The following is a 24,678-nucleotide window of genomic DNA, read 5'->3' on the forward strand; positions in this document are numbered from 1 at the left end:
CTCTTTTCTACTAATTTTCATTTTTTTTTTTTTTTTTTTTTTTTTTCGTACCAACACTGTTAAACAAAAATAAATAAGTAAAGAAAAAAATCCCTATATCATTGTGCATTGGTTTTCAGAGTTTGAAATTTTTTTGTTTTATTTAGTTTGCACTTTATTTTTGTTTTTTATTTTCTATTTTTATCTTTACTTTTCTTTTATACTTTTATTTTTATTTTATATTTTTATCTTTACTTGTCCATTGCCGACGTTCTCCAATGGTATCATTTTCGGTCATTTTATAAAATTATTTATTTTTATATATTTTATAAAATGGTTTAGTAAGGATGATTTAGTCAACTTAGGTTTAAATTTGTCAGAGGGACCTATTTGCACCAGAGTGAAACTTTAGGGGTGTTTTTTGCACGAGAGGGGTATCATACAATAGTGTCATTTTCGGTCATTTTACAAAATTGTTTATTTTTATATATTTTATAAAATAGTTCAATAAGAGTAATTTAGTTAATTTAGAGTTTAAATTTGTCAGAGGGACTTATTTGCACCAAATTAAAACTTTAGAGGTGTTTTTTGCATGTGCAGGGTGTAATATGCACTTAGCTATGGCAATGGGGGCGGGTTTGGGTAGGTGTACCCTCCCTCGCAACCGTTTAAAAACTCCATCTCCGTCCTCGCCCAAAACCGCAAAAACGAGGAGACTTTCCATTCCATCCCCGCCCCTGTTTAATATTTTTACACCCGCGGGTACCCGCGTCGCTCCGTTTAAGACCATAATTTATTTATTGTTGATATAAATTTGCTCTTTTTTTTTTTTCATCTTCAGTTCTTCACCAGTGCAACTTTCTTTCTAATCAAATTCATTTGTTACTTTAATATTGTTATATAAGGTACTTAATATATATACTGAAAAATATGTATATTAATGAAATAATGATACTTAAATAATTTGCATATCTAAACGGGGCGGAGCGACCTCCCCCCACCCTGCACCAAACCCGTGCGGGTTTTTATTACATTAAACCATCTCTGCCCAAATAAGTTAAACAGTCCTCCAAAGCTGTTAAACACGGAGCGAGGCGGGGTAACCACAGGGACAGGTCAAATTGCCATCCTTATATGCACTATAAGCATACTTTAGGGATGTTTTCTGCACTTGAGCTATGAAATTTATCATTATTATAATTCCATTTGTATCACAAAAAAATGTTCATTTTTTAGAATTTAATTTTTAAGAGTGTAATTTTTAATATATATATATATATATATATATATATATATATATATATATATATAGTGGTATGGAATGAATATTTAAATATATCATTTTACGGTAGGTTCAAATGCTTTTATAACTTTAAAGAGGCTGAGTTAAAAATATTTAAAAAATAATACATTAAATTTTGAATTGAAACTATTATTTTGAGAGAAAAAAAATGAAAAGATGAAAATTTTTGTGAGACATAAAAAGTAAGGTTAATTACAATAACACCCCTTGAAGTTTACCATAATGATAGTCATGTACAAGTTGGGCCTATTTTGAACAATGATACCCCCTCACATTTAATAAAGTTAACAAAAACACTCCAATAGTCTGCTTCAAGATCTGACACATAGTGAAATGACTTTATTACCCTTTGACTTATTAGTTACCCTATTTAAATAATATAATTACATTTTTAACCTTCACACCCACCATTCCAGGGCACCACCACCCACCACCACCACTCCACAGCTCATATTAAGAGAGAATGAACACACGGATAAATATTTGTATATATATATATATATATATATATATATATTAATATATACTACAACAATAAAAATCATGTAATTGGTGCGTGTGTTTATGTATATATTATTTTGATAGTATGTATCTGTTTATGATTCTAACAGGGGTGTCTAGAAAAGTAAAGATGAACTAATTACAATTCGGGTGTTGAAGGATTGATTTAGACAAGGAAAGTTGAAAAATCGGTTTGTGATTGTAATTGGGGTGTTGAAGGATTGATTTAGAAAAGGAAAATTGAACAACTGGGTGTGTTTGTGTGTAATGTATGTATTGTGTGTATATATAGAGAGAGATAATCATGATTTCTATATATACAGATAATATAAAATCTCTCACATAAATTCCCTTTTTTTCTAAATAAATTCCTTTTTTAACTTTCCTTTTCTCCTAAATAAATTCCTTTTTTCCTTCCCTACAACACCGATTGCTAACACACATGCATAAAGAATCCATACACAAATAAACATACACAATGAAGGGCTGATAATAATCAATTAAGAATCTTGAAACACCGGGAAAGCACCGTCGACCCAAGTTTCAAGAAACAGAGGAGCAAAGAGAACAAACACAGAAGCAACCCTCCGCCGCGGTCCACGAAGCCACAAATCAATCTAATTCTTTCACAAAATTCTACAAACCCTAGTCCAATGCAACTTCCATCGTCGCAATCCACTTCCTTCTCATACCACCCATAGCACAGATCAACCATGGTGGTGGTGAAGAGATGCAGGTTTCATTTTTGCAGAACTTAGAGAGAGAAAGAACGGATGCATACGCCGTGTTTGGGAAAGAAAGAATGAATATCCAATAGGGTAAGCTTCACGGAAGGGCAAAAATGACTTTTTCATGAGTTTTGATTTTTCACAATGAAAATGAATAAAATATTCATAGGCAATTTCATCTTTTTAAACATTTTAAGGGCTGTTTGGATCCAAATTCTGACAGGGAGTCTCATTGTTCAAAAAACGCTTAACTTGTATATGACTGATATTATAACAAACCTCAGTGAGTGTCATTGATTTTCTTTTATCTTTTTAAGGTGTGACACACACTTACTCACACACATGCTGCTTTCTTTTTCCGGGTGCTCACACTTTTGAACTCCATAGCTTTCATGTGAAAGGATAAGGAGATAATTAAAATGCAATAGATGTCAAGTAACACCATTATGGCAGAACAAGACATTAAACACAAGACTATAATTTTTATTTTTTATTTTTTAAGACCAACAGAGAAATGGGTCAGTTGATCATTCCTTTTTTCCTTCTGTTTTGTTAAAAAATAATAATAATAATAATAAAATTAAAGTAAAAAACATGACATGTTGGATTTTGTGTCTCGAGTTTGGTGCGCATATATTATTTTAAAGAAGATAGATCAGTCCAACATATTTGGATTAGTCCAATTAGGATAAAAAATTGAAGATGTACTCTATGGTGTATAAATGTAATTGGTATATTTTGATGATGAAATCGAGTTGTAAATTTTTATTTATATTTGAGTCTTGGTTTCGAAAGAAGAAAAGTTCAGTGAAGAAAATCTTGCTTATCTCGGTTTGATATTGAACGACATATGGTCAAGGTAAGTGTGTGAGGATCATTTAGAGTAGGTTTGAAGTCGAATAGAGTACGCACTTAGGTTTTCAATAGTTCAACCGGTTAAACCTCACAATGGAACCGATTGCATTACCCGAGCAAAATCCATCCAGTTGCATTTTCAAGTATAGCCAACTTCTATTACCTTTTTAAGTTTGAATTAGATGGATGTTTTAACATGAAGTTATACATGTTTTTTTAGGTCTCTCTAATCTAAAAAATCATATAAACTCTTATTCACACATAATACCTTACTGTTTTTTCATTGAAGATTTCGAAACCTTAAAAGGCCTTTGTGTGAGAGAAATTTATTTTCTATTTTTGAGAGAATGCAACTATACACTTTAGTGATTTAGGTTGTTGTTTAACATTTTATCGGTGTTTACATGATTGAAGATTTTATTACTACCGATCATCTAAACTAGTTTGTCATTTTACTTCAAAAATCACGTTTTGAAGAAAAGGAGGAAAAAATCACACTTTGAAGGGATCAAGGCATTCATGGAGTGTTTGTTGATTTATCAACGATCCTTTACAAAGATCAAGCGCAAGCCTGAAGTCAAGTGTTGTTGAACAGGAGAGTTGCAAAGTCGAAGACGTTCAACGATTGGTTTTAGAAAGAGTGAAGAGGTGTGAGCCTGAGTCGAAGTCCATTGCACTTTGCTTCGTCTATAGAGGATCTTTTCGCTCGGGACTACATGATAGTCTCCGAGGTTTTTCGATGTTTGGATGATTTTTTCAACTAGATTTTCTCGCTAAAAAAAACCTAGTGTCTCTCTAACTCTACTTTTTAAATTTCTTACACTTTAAGTTATTGCTTTGTGGGTGATTAATTCACTTTTATTTCGATAAATTTAATTTATAAAAAATCAGATAAAACAAGAAGTTGAAACTATTCACTCCTTCTAGGTTGCTCATCCATACTATCTTTCACAACCAATGCAATTTATTTGGACCGGTCTAATTGGGGTAAAAATTGAAGTTAAGGAATTTGTAATTGATATGGTAACTCTTTGTAGGCAAATTGGGGAATTCTTGTCCAACAAAGATTGCGTTTGAAGACTCTTAAAATAAAAATAGGTTTGAGTGGAGAGAGATCGAAGAAAGATGTAAAAGTTTAAGGGGTGAGTGTTTTGAGGAGATGAGAGAATATATGTAATTGTCATGGGTAGAGATGTAGCCTCAAAAGAGATGATGAGTGAGTGAGTGTTGTGAGTTTTGACATCTGATTGTATGTTCCATGGACGTAATTTTAGAGTTGCTATGTGTGAAGAAGAAGGAATTTAACTCTTAACAACAACAGTCGGCCATTAAATAAGTTGGAGGGTAAATATTCCCTAACATGTCTCCCTCTCTTTCTCTCTCTCTCTCTCTCACACACACACACATATATATAAATATATTGTTAGAACTGAGAAGTGAAATGTAAATAGAGGGTATCGATCTACTTAATTAAATGGTTAATTTGTATTATTAATTTATTATTATTGTACTCTTGATTTTATGAGTAAAGTTAATGAATATATAGGGAATGCTAAATTTTATTCTTTTTGTCGGGATAAATTTAAAATAAAAGGAGAACTATCAAAATGTGCATTTAGGAACCTCAAATTACTAAGTAAAAAATTAAAGTTCAACAGACAAAAAATGTTAAGTTAGTTAAAATATTTAAGAAAAAAGTAATGTTCTTCCACACATGATGAGCAAAATTGTCCCCACTGAACTGTTGCATCACATTTTGGTAGGCTGAAGGCACATTTAGGTGGTTTTCCTTTATCAAAATTGTTTACCTAGTGGTGGAGTTGACAGGTCCACAAGAATTTATAAGCGTGTTTTAAAAGAACAGGCTTTCCTTCTTACCCAGAAGGTTGAATTTCCTGCTCACACCTGATGTGTTGTTACACCGAGGGCTATATAGTTTATTAGTACTTTCTCGTTTTCAAAAGCAGGACGAGGAGTTTAAATTTCTATGTATAATGACAAAATAAACGTGTGAATGCGTGTTTTTTGTCATTGTAAAATAATATAAAAAATAATTTTTAAAATAATATTATAATATACTTTTTTTAGATGGGTTAAACACTTAAACTGATACTATACATATTAATACAGTCGAATCATATTATGTTACAGTAGTGATAAGGGATAAGGTTTCTCCTTGCCAGTGAAGAGGAAAGTAAAGTTAATGTCAAAATACCACTAATATTATTTACACCTACTCCATTCATTTCACAAAAAATGTGGCGACCCAAATGGGGGTTGGTGTGGGTGGACCAGGTGCGAAGCACTGACAAATTATCACACTGAGCGACTTATAAGTGCACAATTTCACATCGCCTGGGTGTGGATGGGTAGATTCAATACTATTCTATGACACAATGCGCTTTAAAACTGTGATGACCGTAAATTTATCAAAACTCCAGAGTTAAGCGTACTTAATCTGGAGTATTACTCGGGTGAACCAAAAACGAATAATATTGTGTTTAGCTAGGGTGAGAATCGTTACAAAAAGTGTTCATATTTTTTTTCTCTCCCTCTCAAAATAATTGTCCCAATTCAAAATTGTACCTTTTTTTAATATTCTAATTTACCATCATTGCCTTAAAGTTATAAAAATAATTAAAATTTAAAATAAAATCTCATGTGGACCCATCATAAAAGGTATTTCTCAAGTGAGGAGTAGCTTACTGCATAGATAAAAACCTTTCTTTTATATTTCCTCCCCGATTGTCTTTAAAATCCATCAACGACTCACACCACTGTCAGAAACTCACTACTCTCTCTCTTTCACACACACAAAACACACACTGCACCATGGTGTCCCCCAAGGATCAAGAAAGCCTCATCTACGACGTGAAGATTTCGTCGGTCGGGCCGGGGAAGGTGAGCGGCCAGGACATGGCTCACGAACTGTCGAGCACGGACTTGGCCATGAAACTTCACTATCTGAGAGGTGTTTACTACTTCAGCAGCCAAGCAGCGGAAGGCATGAACATCAAAGCCATCAAGGAGTCCATGTTCACTTGGCTCAACCATCTCTACACCACCTGTGGCCGGCTCAGGCGTTACGACTCCGGTCGGCCCTACATCAAGTGCAATGACTGTGGTGTGAGGTTGGTTGAGGCTCAGTGTGTCAAGACCATTGATGAATGGCTTGAGATGGATGATGATGTCTCTTTCCAGAAAAAGCTTTTGGTTTCCTCTCAAGTCATTGGTCCTGAGTTGGGTTTCTCACCTACGGTTCTTATACAGGTATATCATATATCTCTCTTTATATATATATATATATATATATGATGTATGTATATTCTGTATCAAATTAGCAGTTGGGATAAAATTACTCTATTGTGATCTGAAGATGAGGAGCTCAAAACAGAAAGCAAGACTAGGTATATATTTAATTAATGATTTTGTCCTGTAACAATTTGATATAACGACTGATCACTAATGAATTATAGGTGACAGAATATCATCTTGAATAACAGTGACATGACATTGGAGTCAAACTAGGAGTTTTAATAGCAGATTACATAGGTTTTTCCCTTTGCTAACTGACTATGAAACTTAATTCGAACCCTTAAGTAGAAAAAACACTATAAGAGTTATATATAAGGGTTTGCTTAATTAAGATTTATTCTGTTTAAAGTTGTGAAAAAAAAAAAAAAATGACGAATCTCTTTTCAGATTTGGTTAAAAATTAGTTGGCTGTCAGTCCAACTAAAAGGTAATTTTATAAAAATACTGCAGTAAAATAACTATATGAATCTTATTGATTATTTCGCTAAGTGTATATATATATATATATAACAATCATATACATCAATATATGATTCACCTAATTGTAGGGTTATGTCTGAGACTTCAACATCATGTATCAAAGAAGAAAATATACAAATAGATGTCAAAACTCCACTTACTCACCGTCATCTCTTTTAAGACTACAATTTTACTATTGAAAATTACGTGTATCATCTACTTTCTTACAATACTCATCCTTAACCCCTTTATATATTTTGTCTCTCTACCTCTCACATCTATTTTTATTTATAGACTCTTCAACATCACTTCTTGGACGAGACTTTCACAACTTAATTACAAGAAGTTACTGTAACAATCACAACTTCAAAATAAATGCCAAATTAACCCACAAATTCCTTCTTCACCCGGTTTGACTGATCTATGATACTTGAATTGGTCCATCTTAAATTTTCACCACAATTAAACTGAGTCTAAATAACTTGGACTGATCAATCTTCTCAAAAATACTACATACATACTGCTTGGGCTCGAGTGAAGAACCTTCAATTAAAGTTGTATTGATGGTGACATCTATATTTACAATAATGTTGATCACTTATCAAGGACATTTGAAAGTGACACTTCTACAAATTTTAGTTAGGGATAATGATGGGAACAATAATTCAATTTATTTTGATGTTGAAAAAATACCAAAAAGAATTTTTATTTTGCAATCAATTGTTCTATTAACATAGTCGGGACATACCCAAGTAAATAGATCGTTGTGGCAGTTGTCCTCACCTTTCTTTGATAATTTTATTTAGACCTAAAAATTCTTAAGTAATTATACACGTCTTCATATAAAATTTCATTATCAATTAGGATATCACTAAGTTACAACTCTTAGTGGTTTAGCATGTTGCAATGCATTTAAACATAAAACTAGTTGAGAACAATTATTAATATCTTGAACGAAACAATTATCAATCAACTTAAATATGATTTTGGTTGAAATTATTTTACTTTATTATTGTTCAAAATCATCTTCACTAAAACAAATTTCTGGGTCGATCACAGAACATATTGGTAGAAAGAGTATTATACTTCATTATTGTTCAAAATACTCCCCATTATATGGACTTTGGTCTGGAAGATTGGGATTGTCTAGTCTCATAGACATGATATTACAGTCAATCTATGTGTCCGTACACAAAAATTATTTTCCTGCACAGATATCATTTTATTAGTGTCATCAACTAATTATATCTTATTACGTAAACAAAACTGGTCACTTTAGAGCATCTCAAACCGATGCTTCAAATTTCATACCTCAAATTTATTTTAGGTATGATGTGGCAAATTGACATATGACATTTTGGCATACTTCAATCGATATGTCAAATTCATTAATTTATTAATATTTGAAGTTTCGGGTGGACATGCTCAATATGCCAAATTTGAATTGTTTGTGAAATCCATAGATTAAAATAATGGGAAAATTTTATTTGCCATAACACTTTAATATGCCAAGCCAAGTTTGACACATTTGATGGTATGCCAAATGCCAAGTAAGCATTTGAGCTATCGATTGGAGGAATTCTTGATGTCAAAAATAGCTGTTGTAAATGTGACGTTAGGTTTTGACATATCGGTTGGAGAGGCTCTTAGTAGGTCCGGTTTAAAATGTATTCATACTTTTTGGGCCTTGTGTGCAGGTAACTCGTTTCAAATGTGGAGGAATGTCAGTGGGCCTAAGCTGGGCCCATGTCCTTGGTGATGCATTCTCAGCTGCAGATTACATCAACACCTGGGGCCAAGTTATGGCAGGTCAACAATCACCCCGAACATATTTGGCCCAATCAAAGGCTAATAATGGGGCTTTTCCAAGCCCATTAAGGCCTTCCAAGGATCCGCTTTCCGTGAAACGGGTTGGCCCAGTTGGAGACACCTGGATAACTGCCAATAACTGTAAAATGGAGGCATTTTCCCTCCAAATCAATGCAACACAGTTAGCTCACTTGCAGGCAAAGCTATGTGGCCAAATTGATCCTCAGAAAATTCCACCATTCGAGACTTTATGCGCCATCATTTGGAAATGCGTCGCCAAGGTTAGAAATGGACCAGAACCGAAGAGAGTGACAATTTGCAAAAATGATTCACATAATAGCGAAAATGGGATTTTGAGCAATGATCAACTTGTAGGCGTTGTTAGCGTGAAATGTCCCATCGCGGAAGCTGATCCAAAGGAACTCGCGACACTGATAATGAATCAAGTTGTGGATGAGCGACGCCAGATTAAAGAAGCCGTGGAGGGAGAACAAGGATTGTCTGATTTCATTTTGTATGGAGCAAACTTGACTTTTGTGGATTGGGAGGAGGCCAATTTTTATGGGCTGAAATTTAAGGGACTAAAGCCGGTTCATGTGAATTATACCGTTGACGGCGTTGGAGAAGAAGGGGTTGTTTTGGTGCTTCCGGGACCTAAAGACAACGACAAGGGTGGCAGCGGTGGAAGAATTGTGACGGTGATTATGCCGGATAATCAGATTATGGAGCTGAAGTCTGAGCTGAAAAGAGAATGGTCAATTGTGTGAAGTAAATTTTAGATGAATACTTGTGTGGTGAGTGTGATGATTGTTCTAAATATGTCTTGTGCCGATACTGTAGGTCCAATATGGAACCCATTATGGGCCCAAGTGCAGCTAGATTAGGCCCAATATGGAACCCATTGTGGGCCCAAGAGCAGTTGCTTCTTATGAAATTAGTACTGTCATTTGTAGTGCTGTTCTTTGGGCTTTGGCGTTTGGTTTTTCTTGCTTATAGTTTGAATCAGATGTCAAAGTTGTTGTGAAAGGAGTGTTGCTTGGGGAGACTTATCCATCTGAAATTGCTCCTATTTGCTTTGACATTAATTTGGATCTTCGGAGCTTTTCGTCTGCCTCGTTGACTCATGTGCATCATCAGAGTAATAGAGTGACTCATGTTTTGGCCTCTCTTTTGCGGCCGGGGCTTCAGACAGATCAGGTGTTGTCGTCTCTTCCTCCTTCTATTGTGCCTCTTGCGGAGGCGGATTCTGGGTGCTTTTTATTTTAGGATTGTTGTGAGTTCTGTTTTGGTTGTCTTTGTCAGGAAAATAAAATAAAAATAAAAATAAAAAATAAATTTGTAGAACCCAAATGAATAATTAGGAAATTTCCAGAAAGGGCTTGATATTTAACTTCAACCAAGCAGTGATTAGTCTATTGGATTAGAATAAAATCAAGACCAGTTGTTTCAATTAGGACAAATTGCAAAAAAAAAAAAAAAAAAAAAAAAAAAGAAAAACCTCCTGAACTAATTTTTTTTACAGATTACTCGATTAAACTATTTTTTAACAAGTAAATCCTTGAACTGTTAAAAGAAACTGCATTTAGCCCCATTTTTGCGTGTAAAACACATATGTATTAGTAGTTTTATCACATTTATACCCCTTTTCATCATGAAATATTCTGTCAATATTTTTATAGTTCACGGGTTATTTGCCAAGTCAAGAATCTATTTGCAAAATATTATCAGTTGAAGGAAATTTTTTGCATTTTGCCATTTAAGATGTCTTTCTAAAATAACCTCGTGAATTTCTAAATCCATAAGGGCATGTTTGGTGTGGTAGAATGAATTGGTATGAAATGAGAATGGAGGTGGGAATGGAATGAGAATGATGATTCTCATTCCACCGTTTGGTTGTAAACATGAAATGTGTAAAAATGGAATCTCATTTTCATTCCTATGTTTGGTAAGAAAGTTAGAATAGAATGAATTTATATTGTTTCTTTAAATTACATTTTATTATTAGTAAAAAAAATTAACTAAAAAAATTAATTTGCAAAAATAAAAGGAAAGAGATAATAGAGAGAAAAATAAATGAAATAGAGAGAGGGGGAACAAACAGCATATAGATATATATATATATATATATATATATATATATATAGTGTGTATGTATGCGTGAATTATCTCTTTAAATTATTTTATTACTTTTTCAATTCTTAGTGGGAATGGAATGGTCATTTCACCTCTTAAGATTTGGAATAGGCATTCCACCTTTTTTATGGAATGGGCATTCTTTAAGAATGACCATTTCACTTTTAATGTGACACACTAAACAAGAGAATGAAAATAAATATATTCCATTTCATCTTTATTTGATTTCATTCACTCACATCAAAATTTAAAATTTAAGTGCTATAATCAATTTGAGAATTATCGGGTTCGTATCTCAATATTACTTTTGTCAACTTTAAGGTTCGAGTTCCATAAAGACACCCGAGCGTGTGAGTGTCTTGGCACGAAAAAAAAAAAAAAATCATCGAGAATCAAATTCGGTCATCCACACTGTTGGAAAGTCACACCCTCGCAACTTAAACAGCAACCTAGATTGTCTGTATTCACTAATGGCTAGCTGTAGATATAGGTGGGATAGTGCAGTCCCATTCAAAGAGTAGTCTTGGTTCATGAATAAGTTTTAACTATCCTTATGATATATCTATCCACCTGCACTAAACATTCACGTGAAATGATGCCCCACTCTAGAAAAGTTGCTGGGTCAGTAATTAGGGTATTTATATTTGCAATGGTTTGGCTCAATAGATTTGGTTTCGGTTTCAACAAAGGGCGGAGCCAGGATTTGGATTCAGAAGCATACTGAGAGTTTTTTTTATTTATTTTTAAATAAGAATAAGAAGAAGAAAATGTAAAATAAAAATAAATTTTTGAAGAAAACAAATTAAAACATGATTAAATAAGAGAAATTTAACTTTTAAAAAAATGTAATTAAAGAAATTTAAAGAGTAAAAGAGAAAAAATAGAAAAAGTTTTTAAAAAAATTTAGAAACTAAAAATTTTTGGGGGCATAATATACAAATTTCAATGTGTGTGTAAAAAATAAAATAAAAGTCATATATATACATAGGGCAGGCCAGGCCATGGGCCATGTGCCCCCTATACACTGGCTCCGCCCCTGGTTTCAACTGTAATAGAAAGGACACATTTATTTAAAGATAATACTTAGATCATCGCTAGGGAGAATTTACAACATACTCACCGCTGATGTGAACCAATAATAAATGGATACGTCATATTTTAACTATCAAATTATAGATAGTAATCAAATCACTATCTTTGATTTAGTAATGGAATATTTACCCACTTTGGTTTGTTTTTTTATCTCCTTGAAAAGTTTGGGAAAACCCGGTTCTTAAGGCGCGCATGTCTCAAGGTTGAAAACGAAATCAAGAAAGTCTCACCCATTTTCCCTCTCTGCAATAAGTGAAGCATCAGAAGCCTCCATTCTCCAATCTCCAAAGAGAGAAGTAAAGCCGAGTTGATAGGCTTTCTGCTCACTTACCGAAATAGAATATGCATAAAAAGGAGCAAGCTGTGTACTTCGCCCCTTCATCCAAATACTAAATCAATCCATACAACACCGCATTAGGTCGACCTCACACTGTGAAGATATTGTCTACGGCTTGAACCTCATGAGTATGAGCACGCTCCCACCATATTTTAGTAGGATTGACTCTGATCTTGTTTATCAAGACGTGTCTTGTTTTACATGTTGGATCCACGAGTTAGAGCTCAAATTAGGGGTGCTAGTCAGTTGGGTCCAACGCAAGCTCAGAACGGGCTTGGGTTTAATTTTCTCAATCCGATACCATTTTCGAGTTGGACTTGTGTTCAAACATGTGTAACTCGAATTAAATCCGAACCTGATTTGTATTTTAAGTATTAAAGTAAAAGCTTAACTATCCATTTTTTTTTATCCGAAGGCATGGAGTAATTGCTCTTGGCATGAGAGTAACTGGTAACAATGATGTATCTAAACAATTGAATCTTATAAGTGTTCGACTCGCGAGAAAGTGCTGGTTTCGCTTTCCGGATCGCTAGGAATGGAATGGTGTGGAATGTGGGCGTGCTAGGAACTACAGTAGTTCCAAAGTAAAAATCCGAACAGTTATCCAATTGGAAAGTTGTAGGGATCAGGAGATTGTACGAAGGTCTGGAATGACCACCTTCGAAGGGTCTTTTTTGCCTTTGAACAAGGACTTCAAACTATTCTATGGCTAATGGAAATAAAGACGATATTGAAGATGCAAAGCTGGAATTAAAGTAATTGAAAATGCATGACTGGAAATTTAGATACCTGAAGTGCATGACTGGAAATTAGAGAATTGAAGTGCAGTGCTTGGCTGAAAGTAACAAAAGGAGTACAGGACTGGAAATTCATCGCATAGAATGAAAGCTATATAGAATAGTAAAGTGCTGGACTCAACTTAAAAGTATATAAATTCATTGCTGGAATGGAAAGTACATGAACTAGCAAATTGCTAGGTTTAGACATAATGTAAATTCATTGCTGGAATGAAAGGTACATGAAATAGCAAATATGCTGTGTTTGTATGCTGGGCAGGCAGACCTTGCAAACTAGCCTTGAGTACTCTATTTATAGAACTTCTTTGCACGCAGCAGCTTAGTGTGGCAGCTTTAGCAGCTTCCACGTGGATTGATTCTGGACTGCCAAGTGTCCCATGTTCTCTTGGCAGTTGTAATTTCTTTTCAGTTAAACTTCTTCTTGCTCCTTATTTCTTCTGATGCACAACTCAAGCCATGTTTATAGTAGTCCTTCACGAACTTGCACCGTGGGTAGATTTTTGGAATGAATTTTCACTTGTCTTCTTTATAATTTGACACGCGTTCCACGTCTTCTTGTTCTTCTTCCGTCTCCCATGAATTCTTTCTCCAATTTAGACACGATTTAATCACCTTAAACCCATCATCTAAAATCCACATCAACCGTTTTCAGTTAGTGGTAGTAGTCACATGAGACACTACCACTTTCAACTGATCTTGTTCAACGATCTCTTGTAATCCCTTCCTTATTTAAAGTCCTTCTTCTCCCTTCTGTTACAAACTTCAGCCATGTTCTTCCTACTTCAACCACGATCTTAACAATCCTGTTATCCGGATTGTCCAACAACCAATTCAGTTAGTGGTAGCAGTTACATGCAAGACCACCACTTTCAACTGATGTACTCTATGTTTCCTTAGCTTTAGGTAACCTCTTCTAGCTAGACTTCTTTCCTCTCATGGCCTTCTATCCAAAATTAACCACTTTTCATACGTGTGAAACCACGATCATCACTCATACTCTTCCTTTACGAGTTTAGAGTCCACGATGCCATGAATTCCTAAATTTTAGTGTTCTTCTCATCGTGGGTTAGCGTCCTCAACTTTTGTAACTTCCCTTTTCCAGACTTTCTTACCCAATGACGTTGTGGTTCCTGGATTCCCATGGTTTCCTTGATCATGGGCTGGATAATAAGTGTATCATCCCACGTTTCCATTAGCTTCCTGTAATTTTCTCTAAACAACCCTTCCTTCCTACTTTAACAGCCTCAAGCTCTCTGGATATAAGCGTATTCTTTTAAATCATGGGTTTAATATATATATAAATATATTAAACCCATGATTTTGCAAAATTACAGCACCAAATACTGACTAGGTCTGAACAAGTCGCTAAGATTTCCTAAAAATAAGGAGAAATTCCAGTCCCACGTTCTCCTCTCTTGACTTGGTCAACTTGAAAGAATTAATCCACCGTGGCAAGTTCAATAAGACTCGCCACGTGTTAATAAATCATTAGTTTGCTGATCTATGACTTTAAACTTCTCATGAGGTTGCACTCATGATAGTAACTCCATGCCACCTTTTTAGGACATTACATCCCAAACTTGGTAAGTCCTAATGGGACTCACCACTTTCCTTCAATTAATAATTCCACGTGGTGGAACTTATCTCGACCAATCACTCTTCTAATGAAACTATGTAGTTTCAATGTCCCAAAAGAATATTTTAACCAGAATTACAAGCCAACGTGGCGAGTTCCATTAGACCTTGCCATATTTCTCTTTTCTAGTGGTAATCCATGTCAGTAATTCCATGTCACGCCTTCCTCTATTGGATAATTAGTATATAAACCCCATATGGAAAGCTCGCTAAAACTCGCCATTTGTCATCTTTCCATTGGACAAAAATAATGGAGCAAACATATGCCCCTCAAATTCCATGCCTTGTGGAAGAACTTGATGACAAGGCATGGGATTGAACCCTTGCCATCATGGCCTACTTGATCTTCAAAATAATTTCAGCCTTTCATACAGCTGGCTTCACACCAATCTCTTTTGCCGTTAATCAAAAAAGATACCGTATCTCACAAAATCCTATCCGTTCATGGCATCCCCTAATATTGCACCACTTCCTTCCTTTTGAATTTAAATATTCCAACTAAACCCTTCTAAATATGCCCTTTGATTCTTAGAAACTCCAAAAAAAAAAAAAAAAAAATCCTTAAAAGGAAAACTTTCATGTAACACGTGGCTTCTCCCTCGGCCTCCTCTGTAACAACCCCATTAATTATGTACTCTACCAAGAGTCCTATCTATTTATGGCACTAAACTATCAGACTTCCCAATCCTTGATAGTTTCCTTTTAAATTTGAAATTCTCCAGCTATCACCCCTCAAAAGGCGTCTTGGATTCTTGGAAACTTAACGTAATCATTATATCCAATAAGATCCTCTGTGCATAATTCGGCTGGTTTCTCAAACTTCTCTACGCCATTCTTTTCAGCCGCAAAACAAAGTATATTTCGTGTTCCAGTAAAACTCCTAACCATTTATGGCATTAAACCATCCGACTTCCAAAATCTTTAAAAACTTCCCTTTTAAATTTCAATAACTTCAACTACCAATCCTTGAAAAATGTATCTGAACTTTAAATACCTCCCTCATTGTTTCTATATATATACATCTTCTATTCTCAACATTTAACCACAAAGAACTATATTCTTCTCTCTTATACTTTCTTCCTCTCCACCCAGAAACCCTAAAGGGAAAGGAAACTTAGCCTGCAAGAATCACAAACTATGGCTCCAAAGAAACCTTCCAAACAAACCACTAGTTCATCCCTGCCAGCCCCTTCCCTTCAAACTAAAGTCAAAACTCGAAGCCATAGCCATTAAGTTCAAGTGATGTTGAAGTCCTTAAACCCTACTACGCTTCACCTTGAGCCTCTGGTTCATTTCAAAGACTCTTCAGTTGAATTGGGTCTAGCTTTTACTGAAGTAGCCCCTTCTGAATTGGCCGAATTTTATCCTTCCGGTAGGTCTCTTCTCCCCTTCGACTCAGAATTTCCCCTCATCTCCAAGAAAGGAAAGAAAGTAAAACCTTCTTTGAACATCAAAAATTGGCCAACATACCGCTCATCTTAGTCTTCTTGGGTAAGTCGCATTTCCAAGGATGAAAAGATTTCTTCGTAGTGGAAAAAGCAAGGCATATTTGATATCATACAAATCAGTAAGTCTTCCATTACACTTAATCCGAACCTTCTCTTTCTAGCTCTCTTCTTTTGGTCTTCAACCACTAACTCTCTACACCTTAAATGTGGTATGATGTCTCTTACTTTGAGAGATATTTGTTGCATTATAGGTCTTAAACCCCATGGAGATAATATAAGTGCCACCCTCTATATTGATCATTTTTTCTTTCCTACCAAAAACACTGGAAGTAAGAAATTCATCTCCTCTTATCTTCCTTTTATCAAATATCGTAAGAAAATCGGGCTAGTTCAAGAAGAAGAACACACTGTTTTCCCGATCTGTTGGCTTTCTGGCCATTTATCGTGTGTTCCATCTGGGCAAGTCACAAAAGACTTTGTCCAAGTAGCTATTTCCTTAGCCAGAAATGGAGATTTGGCCCTGGCCCCTCTTGTGCTTTCTCACTTGTACAAAGGCTTGAACGACTTGCTTTCTTCAAAATTTTCAAGGTTCCAAGGTCCATTCTAGTTATTCCAGATGTGGCTTAAAGTGTATTTTCAAAGTAGAACTTCACCCCTAGCCATTCAAACTGGAAAATCCCTCATATGCTACTCCCTGATAACAGCAGACCCTTCTTCTTTCAGCTTTGTTGAAAACTTTGAATACTTCTATAATCAATGTGAGACTAGAGATGATGGATTCTTTGACCCATTTACTTCCCTTAACCGTATGCCATCATGGTTGGTTCCTTCTCTTGGAGTGTCTACCAAAAAATATTATGCAGATTGGAAGAACATTTGGGCTAGCTTTCTTCTTGCCCGTGATCTTCATTACAGCACTGCCCAGCCTACTCTAAAGAACAGTTTCTGCGGTGTTGAGTTCTACAATCCAGCCCAATTGGCTAAGCAAATGGGTTTTACCCAAATGATTCCTTTGCCACCTTATAAGTCCTATAACAGGTTCTTTGACCAACAAGTAAGGCTCACAAATGCAGAGTAATTTACAGCAATTGACAAAGCTTATGCAGCGGAAAAAGCAACTTTCAACTTTTAAGGCTATACTAGCAAGCCTCGGTCAACCAATGAATTTGATATATGGTGGTCAACTTATATTTCTTTCACTCGGACAAAAAATCACAAGGTTGTCTGTGACTCCATCTTAGCTTCCTTCAAGCCTTTATCTCCAGGTACAAATATATTTATTGTAAATTTCCCTTTTGAATTTTGTCAACCTTCCAAATACTATAAACTAATCTGACAATTCCTAGACAAAGAAGAATAAATACTCGAGGAGAGTGAGGAGGATGAAGGTGGAGAGAAAACTACTGTAATGCCTAACAAAATTGAAGAGATGGCCAAAAGTGGAGATGTAAGTGTTCAAAGTATTTCCTCAAGTGAAGATAAAGAAGAGAAAGATCTTGAAGAAGAAAATGTAGAACTACCAGAGGAAGAAGAAGATGCTTTGTATAAAACAAATGGAAACGAAAAGGCTTCTCAGGTACTTTCAATATGACTGGACTCAATTTTCTATATTCTGGATCTCACTTATGCTTCCTTTATAGGGACTAGCTATTGTCAAGAAAGAATTCTAACCCCAGTTCTCCTCTTTTGATGAAGATTCCTTTGATAAAGAAGTTGGTATTTCCAAGGGTCAAACCGCTACTCAACATTCTAGCAAAGCCCTCAAAATGTGCAGCCCTTCTGAAAAGATTGTTGGAAAAACAAAGAGAAAAATCATGCCTAATCTGGAAAAAAATAGAAGAATTCCAACAGCCCAGAGACTCTCCAAAGTATAAAAAAGTCAAAACCAAACAAAGAAGTTGTTTTGGTAAGTCTCTATTCCTACTTCTTTCCAAATTCGTCACTAAAAAAAAATGTTTGTAAATCTCCTTCAACTTGACTAATAGGGCTCTTCCATGGGACACAAATTCATGAATATCCATTTGGACTAACAAATTGCCCAAGGAGAGGATTTAGCCCTTCAAGCTTCAATCATGGAAAGTTTGACCAACAAAAAAGAAGAAAGTCTGCCCATTCCAACTTCTACTACTAGAATATCTATCCCTTCCAGAACTGGTGGAACTTCTGCAAGCCAAGTTCCTTTCATTCCAGAAGCAAGTTTCCATGCTTTTAAACTTTGCCTCCTTTCTTTCTTTCTATCTAATACAAACTTGTTCTCATTTCAGGCCACTCCTTCTATGTCTACCTCAACCTTTTTCATGGTGCAGAGAAGAGCCCTTCCAGCTTTGGCCGATCTTTATAAAGTAACTAAGGCCACCAAATCTTCCAGTACTTCTACCTCAAGTGCCAGTGTCCTCATGCTTCCAGGACCCCTTATATGATGCTATCACAGTGGCTAAAGGAAAATTATTGTCTTAACTTGCCTATGATGTATAAGATGTGTTATCTTTTCACCAAAGTCTGGCCAGCACTTAATGACCCTTAAAAATACCCTAAATTTCCTGAGTCCATCCAGGCTTCTTTGACCAAGCTGCAACACCAACTCCAATTCATTGTCACCCATGTGAGCTCCAGTACTTCCACAATTTCTGAATGTAAAAAGGAGGCCAAGCTCAAAGATAAACCTCTTGAAGATTTCCAACTCTCATTAGAACCCTACCCAGAAATCAAAGAATGAGCTGAAAAGCGTATAGCCAAGAAAGAAAGCTTAAATGAAGAACAGGCCAAGATTCAAAGGGAATTGGAATAGGTGGAACATGTAGAATTTGAGTTGGACCAAACAGCTAGTGCGCTTGTCAATACATCCGAACCTTTAAAGAAGGAATGGGAAAAACGGGTTGATGAATTTCCCAAATTTGAGGATGCTAAGGTTAGAGCATTGGCTACTCTTGGAGAAGTAAGGAAAATTTGGATGGAACTTGAAGGTGCTCTTGCCTCTATTTGATCCCAGGTGGTTCTTCTATGTGGTTGCTTTTATGAAAATTATGGTGTAATGGATGGGAATAAGTAGATAACTTTTGAAATCACTTACATGGCCAGCTTTTAGGGTTAACAGCCATTTTTTGGATTTGTAATGGAGTCTAGTATCTAATGGGATGATGTTTTATTTCTCCATCCTTTACATGTACTTTTATAATAGATATATGAAGACTTTAAATCATCGAAACTGGAAAAACTCCTTCACATGTATTAACAATAAGGCTTAACCATAAAATGACTTTCCATAACAAAGGAATTCAGAGAAATAAAAGAAATTGCCATAATGGAAATGCATATATATATAGGCAAGATGAACAATTTCCAATATGAACAAAACCTGGACTATGTAGTGTAGCCACTTTCTCACTGAAGTCTTCGATACTTAGGAAATTAGCTGATCTTGAAAATATAGCTAAATCCACCTTATTACTCTAGCCAATATACCTTTCCAAGTACTTAGCCTCTTCTTGAAATGAATCATTCCTCCATTTTTACTTAGCTAATAGAATGGCCATAGCATGGCCAACATATCTCATTTCTAACTTTCTGGTTTACTTAGAAAGAAATATACCAGCCACATTATGTGGCCAGTTGAATGACTGTGGATTTCCAATCTTCATAGATGGAAGGGTGATACTCTTTCAAGTATACACTATTCACAAGATGCTTGTGGGATCCTCCATCTATATCCATCAATTTATAAGCCCATTTTCCAAGGACTCGTTCCACCAAGTAAGGACCATCCCAATTAGGATTCCATTTTCCATATTCCAAAGTTTTGATTCCAGGTGGAAATTTGACTTACCACACCAAGTCTCCTTATGCTCGCATGACTTTTTTCTTTTGAGCAATGATATGATCTAGGGCATTGGAACGGACTTCATCAAGTTCTTCTAGTTCCACCAACATGGCATGTTTGTAATCTGCTGGAGTTAGCCTATTTTGGAAAGCCACCTTTGTAGACCTAATGGTCATTTCCATTGGAAGAACGGCATCATGTCCATAAGTAAGTATATATGGTGTGACACCCGTACTTGATCTTTTTGAATTCTTGTAAGCCCAAAGGGCCTCAGAAAGCAAATGATGACACTCCTTTGTCCTTTGGATGATTCTCAATCATCTTTTCTAAGATGTTAAGAATTACTTTGTTGGAAGCTTCTGCCTGTTCATTTACTTGGGCAAAATATGGAGTAAAACTGATTACTTGAACGCCACATTTAGCACAATAGTCAATAACCTCACTTCCAACAAAGGAAAGGCTTTTATCTATGGTGAGAGTCTCTGGAATTCCAAACCTGTGTATAATGTGCTTCTTGATAAAGTTAATCACTATTGACTGCTCATAAATCTTTAATGGAATGGCCTCCACCCACTTTATGAAATAATCTGTTGCAACTACCATATAAGTGTGGCCATCTGCAGATGGTGGCCTTAACTTTCCAATAAAGCCCAAAGCCCACCCTCTGAATGGCTATATTTTCACTATTGGCTGCATGTTTATAGCTGGAACTCTTTGCAGCGGGCCATGTTCTTGACATAAAATGCAGGTTTTTACAAACTCTATGCAATCTTTCAGTATACCTTTCCAATAATAACCGTACCTTCTAAGAAGCCACCTCATCTTGATTCCAGCTTGGTGTGCTCCGCATATTCCAAGGTGCGATTTTGCTATTACTCTCATGGACTCGTTCCTGCCAAGATATCTTAGCAAAAGTCCATCTTTACTCTTCTTATAGAGATCTCCATCAATCAAAATGTAATACGGTGCCAAAAGTTGAATTCTCTTGTCCACATTGGCATTAGGATTTTGCAAGAAATAAATAATTGGTGTTTTCCAATCATCCAAGTCTATACCATCTATATCAATATTGAAAATCTCCCACGTCTTCTTGGCAGGTTTGATTCTTTCTAGCTTATCAGCTTGGAAATGACCTGCCATCTCACACCGTGAGTCTATAGAAGGAAGAGTCCTTCTTTTGATTTTGATCAAGGTCTCTTCTACACCCGGTGGGACTTTTACTCGAGAGGCTAGTTGTGCTAGATCATCAGCCTCTGTGTTCAAATGCCTTGGCCAATACTTGAGTTGGAAGTCATCAAACTGGCAAAGTAATTCCAAGGCTAAAGAGTGGAAAGGCCTTAAATGCCAATTAAGATATCTATATTCTTCAGAAAGTTGGCTGAGTATCAAGTTAGAATCTCCAATAATCTGGACTTTATCCACCTTTAACTCTAGCAGGATTTCCAGCCCAATGATTAGTGCTTCATATTCAGCTTGGTTTTTTATACACTTGAAATCCAAGAAGAAAGAGAACGTGGTTTTTCTTCCTTTTGGTGAAATGATAACTATTCCAGCTCCTCCTCCGTCACGGGTGCTTGACCTATCAAACATGAGAGTCCAAGGTGTATAGTCAAGGTAAAGATTATCCACCTCGTCACATACTTCTGAATCTATCTTGGTAGAAGGGTGATCTACTAGCAATTCTGCCATCGCCCTTCCTTTAACTGCCTTTTGTGGAATGTACTTGAAAGAAAATTCCATTAAAACCAATAACCACTTTCCAATACTTCCAGTGATCAAAGGACTCAAAAGCATATACTTAATCAAATTTGTTTGAGAAATGATATACACGGCCACTGGCAACATATAGTTTCTCAAATTCATAGCCGCATAATATAAGAAAAGATACAACTTTTCAATGGAAGTGTACCTACATTCCACTGGAGTGAGCACCCTACTTAGATAATAGATGGCTTGCTCATTTCCCCATTCATTGTTCTGAGCTAGAAGAGTTCCAATGGATTCATCAGCGATCGATAAGTATAATCTTAAAGGTCGTTTCTTGATTAGAGGCATCATCACTGGAGGGTTGGCCAGGTAGCTTTTCAAACCTTCAAAGGCGTGCTGGTGCTGTTCTGTCCACTTGAATTCTTCAGCACCTTTCGATTTTAGCAATGGGGAGAAAGCATGAGTCTTTCCAGTATGGTTGGCAATGAATCTCCTCAAATATCCAACCTGGCCAAGAAATCTTTGTAATTCTTTCTTAGTGGTCGGTGGCTTTGCTTCAATAATTGCCTTTGCTTTATTTTGGTCTATCTCAATACCCCTTTGATAGACCAAGAAACCTAGGAAGTTTCCAACTGAAACCCCAAAGGCACACTTCAAGGGATTCATCTTCAACTTGTGCTGCCTCATCCTTTCAAAAGCCATTTTTAAATTGTGGAGATGTTGACCTTTAACTGAGGATTTGATGACTACATCATCAATGTAGACTTCCAAGAAATGGCCAATCATATAATAGAAAATGGAATTCATGGCCTTCTGATATGTTGCTTCGACATTCTTCAACCCAAACGGCATGATAACCCATTCAAAGGTTCCAATAGATCTTGGACATCTAAAAGCCGTCTTAGCAATGTCCTCTTTTGCAATATAAATCTGGTTGTACCTGGAATGTCCATCCATGAATGAAAGAATTTCATTATTAGCAGTAGAATCCACTAACTTGTCAGCAACAGGCATGGGGTATTCATCTTTTGAAGTTATAAGATTGATATTCCATAAATCCACACATACTCTTAGCTTGCCATTCTTCTTAATAACTGGAACTATATTGGAAATCCAGTCAACATACCTGGCAGTTCTTATAAAACCAGCCTTGTGTAGCCTTTTTATCTCTTCTTTGACCTTAAGAACCATTTCTTGGGACATCCTTCTTAGAGGCTGCTTGAAAGGCTTGAAACCTTCTTTGATTGGCAGCTTATGCTCTACCAGTTCTCTGGAAAGTCCTGGCATTTCCTCATACGTCCATGCAAAATAATCTTTGTACTCATGAAGTAAGGAAATTAATTCTTCTCTAAAGGTTGGTTCCAAAAGCTTACTAATATAGGTAGGCCGAGGGTCTTGCTCCGTTCCAAGGTTTAGTTCCAAAAGTGGATCTTGCACTTCGGCCTTAAGATCATCAAGCTTCATTGGCGCTGCCTTCAAGTCTGTTAGTTGGATAGCATCCAACTTGTCTTCAGTATCTTCCCTAATCTCCAAAACATTGGTTGAAAATGAAGTACTAGCATCTGCAGTCCTTTCCAGCAGTAGTTCGGCCAGATATGCTTTCAACCTGGCAAGGCAGCAATTAACCGCCTGGCCAAGTATTTTATCTTCTTTAGGCTTCCCTTCCATAAAAACTTTTGCTTGGAATGTAGTGCTGAACACCGGCCTTGGGTAAAACTATTGGCCTTGGTGTTCCTTGGAAGAGCTCATTTACATCCTCTTCTATGAGAGTCGTCTCATTGTAGCCTTCCTTGGACGGCTTATGCTATCTTTTCCAATAAATTTGATTGGAACGAATTCTTCGCTATATAATTCGGCGTCTGCATGGTAAACCCTTACCACAAATGGCCGGTTATCAGTCTCCACCACTTTTACCTCATCTCCATCGCAAAATATTAGCATTTGATGAAGTGAAGATGGAATGCAAAAGTTTGGATGAATCCATTCACGGCCTAAAAGTAAATTATAGGCCGCTGGGGACTCAATAACAAAGAAGGCTGTGATGGAAGTTCTATCTCCCACCGTTAACTCCAACGGTAAAATTCCTTGTGTTTTCACTATTCCTCCCGTGAATCCACTAATAGATACATCAGTTGGAATAATGTTTTCAGGTGACTTTCCAAGCATGTGCATGACATTGACTGGAATAATGTTCAGTACTGAACCATTATCCACCAGAACTCTTGCCAGGGGCTTTCCTTCCACCAGTACCTTGATATATAAAGGTTTGAGCTGCTAAGTCATACCATATGGTGGCTTTTCCAACACAATTTTCTTTGGCCTCGTGGGACTGTTTTTTTTTAATCATAACTCCCTTTAATTTTTGGAGATGTTCAGCTTCCTCTTCGAAAACTTCTTCTATATGAATACCATTATTCGGTTCCATTATGATTGGCCCAGAACTAGACTGTCCATGACTTTTTATGGGAGGACTTGTATCTACCACATCTTCTTCCATTGAATTGGACTGATTTGGCTGTGGCTCAAAAAAAAAAGGAAGAACCACTACCATATTGCAAGTAAATTCACCTGGAAGGCTCCTAAAACAGATTTTTTTGCTGCTGCTGGAACTGTTGGATATTTCCAAGTCTGTTCTATCTTTTGTAGGAGGGTCGTCCGCAGTCAAGGAATTTTCAACCTTTGAAACCAGATCCAATAAATCATCAGGATCTCTAACCCCTCTTTTAACTAGAAGTTTAGATAAGTCTGATGGCTTAGTAGTCT

General features: G+C 36.1%; 2 protein-coding genes across 2 annotated transcripts; one reads left to right on the top strand and one right to left on the bottom strand.

Annotated features, from left to right (window-relative positions):
* Positions 1 to 6,093: 6,093 nt before the first annotated feature.
* Positions 6,094 to 10,446, top strand: LOC132298891 (protein ECERIFERUM 26-like). The gene is made up of 2 exons (XM_059795237.1): positions 6,094 to 6,636; positions 8,838 to 10,446. The coding sequence occupies exons 1-2, from the start codon at positions 6,199 to 6,201 to the stop codon at positions 9,714 to 9,716; spliced, it is 1,317 nt and encodes a 438-aa protein (XP_059651220.1). The 5' UTR covers positions 6,094 to 6,198; the 3' UTR covers positions 9,717 to 10,446.
* Positions 10,447 to 20,478: 10,032 nt separating this feature from the next.
* LOC132273511 (uncharacterized) lies at positions 20,479 to 23,583 on the bottom strand. The gene is made up of 2 exons (XM_059774471.1): positions 21,011 to 23,583; positions 20,479 to 20,872 (listed from the first exon to the last, which is right to left on the bottom strand). Exons 1-2 carry the CDS (start codon positions 23,581 to 23,583, stop codon positions 20,479 to 20,481), a joined length of 2,967 nt encoding a protein of 988 aa, XP_059630454.1.
* Between the last annotated feature and the right edge of the window lie 1,095 nt (positions 23,584 to 24,678).

This window comes from Cornus florida, unplaced genomic scaffold (genome assembly GCF_030987335.1).
Source record: "Cornus florida cultivar Cherokee Brave unplaced genomic scaffold, ASM3098733v1 CherokeeBrave_3.0.0_Hap2_Chr01, whole genome shotgun sequence".
NCBI classification, from domain to species: domain Eukaryota; kingdom Viridiplantae; phylum Streptophyta; class Magnoliopsida; order Cornales; family Cornaceae; genus Cornus; species Cornus florida.